The sequence below is a fragment of the Gigantopelta aegis genome, chromosome 6 (assembly GCF_016097555.1).
Source record: "Gigantopelta aegis isolate Gae_Host chromosome 6, Gae_host_genome, whole genome shotgun sequence".
Taxonomy (NCBI): domain Eukaryota; kingdom Metazoa; phylum Mollusca; class Gastropoda; order Neomphalida; family Peltospiridae; genus Gigantopelta; species Gigantopelta aegis.
Window position 1 is genome coordinate 35,481,904 of NC_054704.1, and position 9,908 is coordinate 35,491,811.

The 9,908-nt window shown below is 39.1% G+C and overlaps 2 protein-coding genes across 2 annotated transcripts; both read right to left on the reverse strand.

The window, feature by feature from the left end:
• Positions 1–226: 226 nt before the first annotated feature.
• Positions 227–1,842, reverse strand: LOC121376357 (dynein light chain Tctex-type 5-like). Its single transcript, XM_041504204.1, has one exon. The coding sequence runs from the start codon at positions 1,775–1,777 to the stop codon at positions 1,121–1,123; it is 657 nt and encodes a 218-aa protein (XP_041360138.1). The 5' UTR covers positions 1,778–1,842; the 3' UTR covers positions 227–1,120.
• A 3,889-nt stretch (positions 1,843–5,731) lies between these two features.
• On the reverse strand, positions 5,732–7,266 carry LOC121375743 (dynein light chain Tctex-type protein 2B-like). The gene has a single exon (XM_041503357.1). The coding sequence runs from the start codon at positions 6,680–6,682 to the stop codon at positions 6,113–6,115; it is 570 nt and encodes a 189-aa protein (XP_041359291.1). The 5' UTR covers positions 6,683–7,266; the 3' UTR covers positions 5,732–6,112.
• Between the last annotated feature and the right edge of the window lie 2,642 nt (positions 7,267–9,908).

Here is a 9,908-nt window from a genome sequence, read left to right on the forward strand (position 1 = left end):
GTGTGTTGGTTGTAAAAAATAATAGTTTCATCTGGGTAAAACAAAATTGCAATTTTATTTCATCTAGTACCAATGTGTCAAGTAGCCTTGTGCTTGAAACATGTATGGGGTACCTGTAAAAAAAAGTACTCGAATTTTGTGCGAAACTAGGGTAGTCATAGACGCTACCCGTTATCTCAGAAACGAGCAGCTTGACCCCCAAATTTTTTCTGATTCATTTTAAGTGTAAGGGGTGGTAGTATTTATATCCGTGGCGTTTATGTCGGTTGATACGTTGCAGGTAGGAGTTTTAGCCACATATGTTACTATTGTCGTCTATGGGATTTGATTTGGTAGTATACACCCTTCAGTTGCTATATCGTTGCATCTCCAATAGTTGTGAAAATCAAAGCTCCTGAACGATAAAGAGGAACAAACATGCAGCTCGGTAAGAATCGTGGGTGAACGGAACTCCGTGTGCCTCTTCACCTCCAAATCAGGGCCCCGTTCCACGAAGCGATCTTAGCCCTAAGATCAACTTAAGTGCATAAGGTAATTTTAGGGTTAAGATCGTTTCGTGGAACGGGGCCCAGAACCATAAGGTTTACATATTTATCCTTATAACATTGTTTGAACCAAATGGGCGTCACAGGGGTCCAGTAACCCTCAACCCCACTCCCACCCATATTGACTGGTTTTGTTTTGTTCGTTTTTTTTGTTTTGGGTGGGTTTTTTTAATTCATCATTAACAATAATACAACACTAACTTTCCCTGAAAATGCGTCTCAGCTGTGCATTTGTATTTCAAACTTTTCCAAGGAGTATGTCAACAAACCTCCTACAGATCTGGCTTTCTTTGAGAGCTCGGCTCAGTTGCCTTTGACAAACTCAAATTGCCCTTTTAATACATTTTTGTGGACCCCTTTTACAAAATCCTGGATCGGCACCTTTTTAAAAAGTCATCTAAAATGTAAATTTTTTCTATAGATGCTCCGATCTCACATTTGAAGTCATTAAAAGGTCAAAATGTCGTGGTGGACCACACCATCCTCTGTGGTTCCACTTCCCACTTCAATTTCCTTCCTATAATTAAATTAATACAGTTACTTATTGCCATTGGTAATTAATTCTCAGTATAAAATTAATCCATGTAAATTCCAAACACTTGCGCACTGCCAAAGACTGCTTTGTTTTGGTACGTACATGTCGCATAGTCATCAAACATTGGTTCCCACGCACACCTGCTCGTAACTAAGACTCCCTGATTCTTCATCTCCCCGACTACAACGACGACGACGATCTTGTAGCGGTCGTATCCCAGAAGTTTAACGCGATGTTTGATTTCCTCCACTACCGTTCTGCTGACAGTAGAGCATCCCACTGCACTGTACTGGAAATCCTCCAGCAGTTCCGTGAGGGTGTCTTTAATAACCTTCTGAACAGTCGCCACGTGGAACTTGATCACCGGCTCCGTCCGATAGGTGGCCTCATAGTTGATGTGGCGCGGCGCTAAGTCGAATTTAGAGAATTTTCTGCTGAATTTTCTCGACAAGGGCGTTTCCGCCATGTGTCCCGAAAACAGACTACTACGACGACGACCTAATGGAAATGGATACACACTTTTTCGACGGATGACGTTTTCCAATTCATTGAGTTGACCCAACTGGTCGTCTGCGGTCCGATCGGATGATTTCATGGATGATCTTTTGGTTTGGGCCATCGTGTTTAAAACAAATCTTACATGGACTTTAACAGTTTGTATTCTACAAATCTGCCAGTGTTCAGTACTCCACGGCATAAAAAGCTGTCTATGGAAAGATACAGCATAATATTGTCTAAATATATCTATGGACAAAACCCCTCTCAAAACAACAACAATCTTTAACAATTTTCACAAAATGTTTACAAACCTAAGCCCAAACATTGGCAATGAACTTTTGACTTGTTTATAAATAATCATGTTTCCACCATGGCACGGTAGTTTTGTGATATAGTGTCTCTTCAAAAGAAGATTAATTACAGCCTTCTGGAACGCGACTAAAGTACAAAAGAATCAGCGGTTATGGATTATTGACAGACTCAAAGAAACCTAACTCAGTGTTATGGGCTTAACACGAAAATCAGATAGAAACACAAATAGACAACGAGGATTTAATTCGTCATGCGAGGAAATTCTTTAGTTTGAAATGCATGTATATAATAACCTTTTATGGCGGATAACCGCTATGCATGGTTTTCACAGACCTGCCAGTGATCTTCTACCTGCTTCTTGAAGGTTTAATCAGATTTTTCTAGTCATTAACAAACAATTGACCATAATAGGGAATGTCAGCGATTATGGTGAGGACAGTTATTAATATGCTGTTTATGTGCGAGGGGATGGTATTCTGGCAACGTCAGTTTTAAAGTGTGCGCACGTGAGCGTGATAGACCTCACTTCACTTAGTCACCATTTAAATGATTATTATTGTGTTAACTTTATTTCACATATATACGTGAGAGAGAGAGAGAGAGAGAGAGAGAGAGAGAGAGAGAGAGAGAGAGAGAGAGAGAGAGAGAGAGAGAGAGAGAGGGAGTGAGAGAGTGAGAGTGCTTATGATAGCGCAAGAATTTGCGAATGTTTTACGTTTCTTACACAACCATTGGTGAGACATCACTCATTATTTTTGATAACACATATATGTGCGATATTTTAAAGAAATACGACTGGCTGCTCGATTTTGACCTTGCACGTCATTTGTTTTTTTTTGTTTTTGTTTTTAATTTCCCGCGGTATGACGTCGATTTTTGTAGGAGTAACCTGTGGGTTGTACAGAACACCCCCCCCCCCCCCCATGCTAAGTTAACCTGAAATTGACTTATCTCTGCTGTACATACTCGTTGTTTAAACATTTATCCAACTCGCTTTCGCTCGTTCTATACGTTTTTAAACAGCTCGTTGTAAAATAAACGGTATCTAATGGCCGCTCGTGTAGTATTCACTATGTAACTGATTGAGAATGAACAGAGCTGCGTCCGATTATGTGCGTGAGACAAGGACAACTTTCCCATGACAAATATATTTCATAAAAATATACTAAAAAAGTACATATAAAAATATATGTTTCCACTGAAACCACCTTAAAATTTTAAATTAATGTACATAAAAATATTTAAAATATTCGACGTTTCGTTAGTCTAAAAACCAACATCCTCAGGAGAATAAACAAATAAAGTGCTGGGCATATAACCAGTAAGGTATAAGATAGAGAATGTCAGCTTGGAAGTTAAAAACTCAAAGCTAGGTAACAAAACAGGAGCTGACCAATAACATAACAATAAAATTAAAGAACAAAGGAGTATAAAAAGTTTTAGTTGTTAAAGCCAGTAGGGCTGTACTCATTGAGGCCATTGGGGTGAACAGTATTCAGTTTATGTATCTGTCACGGGGATCCTATAATACCCGTAACTGAATGAAACACGATTATCCAAATATCTCTCCTAACTGTATATTTATTAGATCTCTCTGTATCGGGCAGTTTAAAACCCTAGTGGCTCGTCTAGGTATGATCAGAGATAAGATCTTATATAAAGTATATATAATATAGCACGTTTAGTTCACTAGAAAACACAACAAAAACACAATACACTTTGGAATCTGTATTAACCTACGCTGACAAATGTACTGCCGCAGTAGGTAATTAACAACAACAAATAATAACAACCCAGACTGATCACTTAATTAGTTAATCTCTAGGTGTCTAGTTTACACAATATTCTAATCACTTCAACGTGACACAACACCCACACATGTGATAATTGAGAAACGCTTCCAGGGGAACTTAATTAGTAAAGGAATTACAACTCTATTCCTAACTGGTTAATTTTTAATTAAACCTTAACTACTCATTCAGTAACCTTGTAATACAGAATTAATACTGGTACATATCACCATAAAGACAATAACATACAGTTTACCTAGGTCCTGTAGGATGACTGGCTAAGCTTTAATAATATTAGAACAATGAATCCTACAGTTTATTTCGTCAGATTACCGGAAACACCGTCTAAATAATATTGGTATAATACAGTATTAAAATATTTAAAGTCACATCAATCACATCAAGGTTATACAACAGAGCAGAAATAATAGTGACCATGTCCAAACGGACGCGTTCCCTGAAAGCCTTCCAATATGTTTCTGCTGATATCTCTAAAACCCTAGCTATTTATTATAAAATCCCAGACTGGTCCGGAGACAGTACGCGGAACCGAATCTTATGATGTGTATAGTTCCACAACGACCAAGCGGTATTTTTTCTTACAAGCCTAGACTGGTCGTCGCCAGTTCGCTAAAATCACGGTCGTAAAAACCGCACTCGCGGAGGTATTACGTAACTACTGGCTACATGGCCTCCGCACCTCATCAGGGTGTGTATTGAAAACAGCACGACCACCGTCGCGCTGAGGTATTACGTAACAAGGTGCCCATCTGGGCTTAAGTGCATATTGGAACTGCACACGGCCCTCTAAAACAATTAATATCGCCACAGGCGAAAACAAAATTAAGAGTATGTTCCGTCACAGTATCCAAATGGATTCTGCAAGGTATAACTTAGCTTGGTCTCTGTTAACTTGCTGTAAAAGAACACAACTGTAATCATGGTGTTGTAATTTGAAGTGAGGGGCCACATGGGGGGCTTTATCTTTTTTTAAATTATATTTGATGTTATGAAAGTCGTTTACTGAATGTTTGAATATTGTATTTGGCAAAATTTGCAAGTAAGGCAGTATATGACATACGATGAAGCACAGTTGAGGGTGTTTTTTTATTTTAAAAGTTTTACTGGTGATCGAGTCTGTGGTGAGCATAGCAGCACAAGTTTTACACTTAGAATGCCCACATGGGCTGCAACCCCAAGCTTGGGGTATATTTTTTATCCGACGCAGTTGGTTACATTTTAAAATGTTAGCTAAGGTGGCATTTTTACGTTCAGCAATGGTGATGGGTGTGGCCACTAAAGTTTTAGCCATCCTTTCACTAGTATGGAGAATGTGTGTGTCTTTGGAAAATTGACAGAGGTTTGGTTGCCTGGGATCATAGGTAGTTACGCAAGGTACAATGTTTTTGGTCGACTGGGATGTGTCTGTGTACTTTAATAATTCAGCTCTAGGGCGGTTCTGTGCTTTTTTGAACATAGCCACAACGGTTTTCTTTTTATATCCACAATTTAACAAGTATTCAGTGAACTCTAGGTGTTGTCTTTCCCATTCAGGTTTACTGCATATACGGCGAATTCTGATAGCACCACTGTAAGCAATAGAGTTAAACACATGTCGTGGGTGACAGCTGGTGGGGGGGGGGGGGGGGGGGGGGGGGGGGGAGAGGTATTTGTGAGAAGATGTTTCTTTACAATGTAGGTCAGTGTGCAGGACTTTGCTATCAGCAATCACTTTCACATCTAGAAATGTCACTGATTTTTTACTCAAATGAAGTGTGAATTTTATTTTGGGGTGTTGTTCATTGAGTTTATTAACAAACTCTATAATATCTGGTTCTGAGGCAGTGGACCAAGCCCAGATGTCGTCAATGAACCTGTATACTGCCTTACACACATTAAACACACACACACACACACACACACACAAACCCCCCAAAACCAACCCAAAAAAACCACAAACAAACAGACAAAAAAACAAACCCATAACCAACAACAAAAAACCTAACAAAACAAATACAGATAAAACTTTATGGATTTTTTTTACATTGTTGACAAAAACGACATGAAAAATTCTAAATTTAGCAATTTACAAAATAAAATATATAACATTCAAAATATATCCTCCAATAATTATTTAAAAATGTATCATTTGTAACTTTTTAAAAACTGTTTATTTAACCTGCTATATTGTCATGGCTACAAACTTTTCCCGTGTAAAGTAGTTATTCAAAATTAAGAATATAGTCTGATATCTGTAGCTGTTTTTAAACTTTATTATAAATATTAACAAAGAATGAGAATTCAAACAAAAAATAAAATAAAATAAATTAATAAATTTAAAAAAATATATATAAAAATTGTATACATATAAAACTGCTAGGCCTACTTGAATTGTATAAATGTATGAAATCACTAGTCACACCTGGGAATCATCAATCCAAATACAGTCCGAACACCTGGGTACTGCAGAACAGGTGTTTGTTCTGGTAGGCACCTTCTGCAAAGTTATCGAACTTGGTGTACCAGGCGCACCGGCTCGTGACCATGACACCCTGGTCCTTCTTCTCCCCTATGACGACCATCACGACGATTTTGTATCGGTCGTATCCCAGCAGCTTCACTCGGTCTTTGACCTCCTCACCCACCGACCGACACATGGAAGAGCAGCTCATGGGATCGTACTCCTGATCTTCCAACAGGTCCTTCAGCGTCTCCACGATGATCCGCTTGACGCTCGGGGGGCTGAATGTCACGTTTGGCTCCATGCGGTACGTGGCTTCATAGTTGACGCTCTTGAACGCCGTTTCGGCTCGGCCGAATTTCTTGTTGAATTTTCGCACCGCCAGGAGAGAGAGCTGTCCTGAGTGGATGCTGCTGCTTCGGCGTCCCGTCCCAACGGTGTAGATGCTTCTGCGACGATCGCCGATGCTCTCCGGATTTGGCAGCTGACGCAACTGATCGATGTCAGATGGCCGGATGGATTGTCGTCTGTTTTGGGACATTATGTCTGATCCGTTAATGTATTAGACGAGATTATTAGTAGTAGTAGGCCTATATTACGAACTGGAAACTGAATAATGTTAAAACTGTCCACAGTCTTACGTCATACAACACATATCTGTTAATTTAAAACAAGCTGAAATAAATAAACAGGAATAACACAAAATGCACAGTATAGCTTAGTATCTACGGCTGTAAATACTGTAAGATGGCAACATCGATAGCCGAATAAATGACGTTTTCAGTTCTCAACAGATCCAATTGATAAAAAAAAAAAAATGTATAGGCCTATATAATGTAGCAATTTACTGAAGAGAATCAAACAAAGCTGCGTATCGAATTTCATCTTTCCAGCAGTTAACTTATGAACGAGAGATCAAGCGAAACATCTTCTTTGTATATGGACTCAATGTCTGGATAAACCAGCCATTTGCAAAGAATAACGGTCATGTTAGTTCTACAAAATTCCGACTACCGGTGTATTAAAAACTGTAATTTCTTAATGACCTGAACGCTTTTTTTGTGTGTAGTATTAGATTACCATATCAGCTTGAACCTTACATTACATTACCTACAAGATACTTCAACCGTGATAACTGGTCTTGGGAGGAACAGCATAGAAACATGCTAAGATCAGACCCGTTCAACAACTCAAATAATACACTTGTTATGCAGCCATAGCTACAGGAGCATGTCAGCGTTGTAGCCTACAACGCGAAAAACGGACGCATTAAAAAAAACCAAAATAATAATAACAAATGTTATCAAGTCTTTACATAAGACCTATGTAACGTGGTATTTGGTCACCACGTCGGTTAGGCGTAAAACCCCCACTTCATCAGGCGCGTGTGTGAGGGGTGGGTTTGGGGGATCTAAACCCCTCCCTGCTCAAACAAATTTTCATCTTTTTTTTTTTTTCCAATACATTTTCCGGAGGAGCAACCGATGTAACGTGGTATTTGGTCACCACGTCGGTTAGGCGTCAAAACCCTACTTCATCAGGCGCGTGTGCGGGGTGTGTGTGTGTGTGTGGGGGGGGGGGGGGTTGGGGGATCTAAACCCCTCCCCAATACATTTTCCGGAGGAGCATGTCTCGATCCCCATATGAACTTCGTTCGCCTAAATTTAGACTCCCCTCCCATCCTGGTAACATTCCCGCATACGCGCCTGCTCGCGAAAAACATTCATTTTCATATGAACTTACCGACAATTGTGGGTGAAAACAGACTTACATTTCAAATGTTTTGGAAGTCGTGGAATTTGTTAAGTTAACTATATTCATCTTACACCCATTCAAGTTAGTGCTGGTTATATGACATCTGACATATGGTTAAGGACCACACAGGTATTGAAAGAGGAAACCCGCTTCCACCACTTCATAGGCTACTCTCTTCGATTAGCAGCAAGGGATCTATGATAGCAAATACCACGACCTTTGAGATGGCAGTCGTGGTGCACTGGATGGAACGAGAAATAGCCCAATGGGCCCACCGACAGGGATCGATCCCAGACCAACCGTGTATTGAGCGAATGCTTTATCACTGAGCTACATCTCGCCCTAAACAACCAAAGGCGGAACGTCTATATTACAGACGAAGTTAGTGTTTATAGCGACAGCTGTAGCAAAATATAAATCTGATGTCAGTTTGCTATAAAATCTGCTTATTCACACGTCACCATCATGACTTCCTATATCAAAATAAAGCTTACTACTTCTGCAATACACGTGTGTATGACTATTTTGATTACTGTACTGGAGATAATTGTATAATTTTTAACTTATGTGGTAGTGAGACTTTTAATGTTTATATAAATAATTATCCTGTAAACAGTTTTCGGTACGTTTTTGTATTAAATGCAAGTAAAATTAAATGTATGTCAATAAACACTCGCTTTTTTTCCCACAATACGAGTATATGCCAAAATATGGAGCTAAACACATACATTAATATGTGTTGATTGTAGACAAAATATACAGCGGTAATACCTAGTTTTTGTTTTTTTGTTGGTGGGTTTTTTTTTGGGGGGGGTCGTTTTGGGTTTGTTTTGCTTTGTTTTGTTGGTGTTTTGGGGGGGGGGGGGGTTCTCACGTAACCACAAGTGTAATCAGGAAGGAAAATTGTGCATTTCCCCATCAAAAAGATAACACAAAATAACCCTAACAAAAATATTACATAGTTTTCTCCAAGAACAAACTTCCATTTTTCGGAAATTTCATCCATTCTTTGGAAACGCATGGCTCTAAACTGAGTAAGAATCTATAAATATACATATGTAAACAAAACAATTGAATGAACAGGTCCGTATGAACCAGTGTGTGTGTGCACAGCCTTAACCTCCCTTACTCGAGGACGAAAATGTACGTGTTTTCCCCCCTATTCTATATAACTTAAAATAAAACAGATCTGACATGTACCTACCCACCCGTACTTCAGATATTGTACCCATGGGCCTGATGAAGAGAACCCGTTATACTAGTACTACTTAAAATCATGGCCACCTAAATGTTGGTCAGCCTAAGCTGGGGGCATTTACACAGGATGATCCCTACCCATTAACTCGTAATTTATATTTTCCATTTTCAATATGACCAAGAGAATCTACGATTTAAAACATCCCAGAAAGCATGGCCTAGTTCCCTGTAAATATCCACGGAACATTTATGATACAGTTGGGTTTTTTTTATCCCCCACATAAGGAAAATCAAGAGCATACTCAATATTTATCATTATTTATATAAGCATGACCCATCAACTTCTAAATTATTTCCAAAAGATCAGAAAACAGCTACAATAAATTATTTGCCACTACTGTTACCAGAACTGCCACCTACTGGCCCCCGACCCAACTCCAGAAAATATCGGTTACAACTGCCAATGCCTAGTCAAAAGCCATATAAGTAAGCGATCTTAGCACTAAGATCACCATAAGTGCATAGCTACCTTATGCACTACGGTGATCTTAGTGCTAAGATCGCTTCATGAAAAGGGCCCGTGCGGCCTATTTCGTTAAACATCGTAAGTTTACGTCTGCTACTAGCAGTTATACAGGTCGTGCGTTTACACGTGTTTGGCGTCTATTTCACGCAGAAAATTGTATCATTACGGAAGATAGGGCATTTTAAAGACAAAAGAAAATGAAATATGTGTATTTCTAACTATAGTTGTATAAAAGTAATAAGAATTGTGGCTTAGTCATAGATTTACGTTTAGGTGCAAAACTAGGCTT

Coding starts and splice junctions, on each gene's coding strand:
- LOC121376357 (XM_041504204.1), bottom strand. CDS start 1,777: ATGCCGTGGAGTACTGAACACTGGCAGATTTGTAGAATACAAACTGTT.
- LOC121375743 (XM_041503357.1), bottom strand. CDS start 6,682: ATGTCCCAAAACAGACGACAATCCATCCGGCCATCTGACATCGATCAG.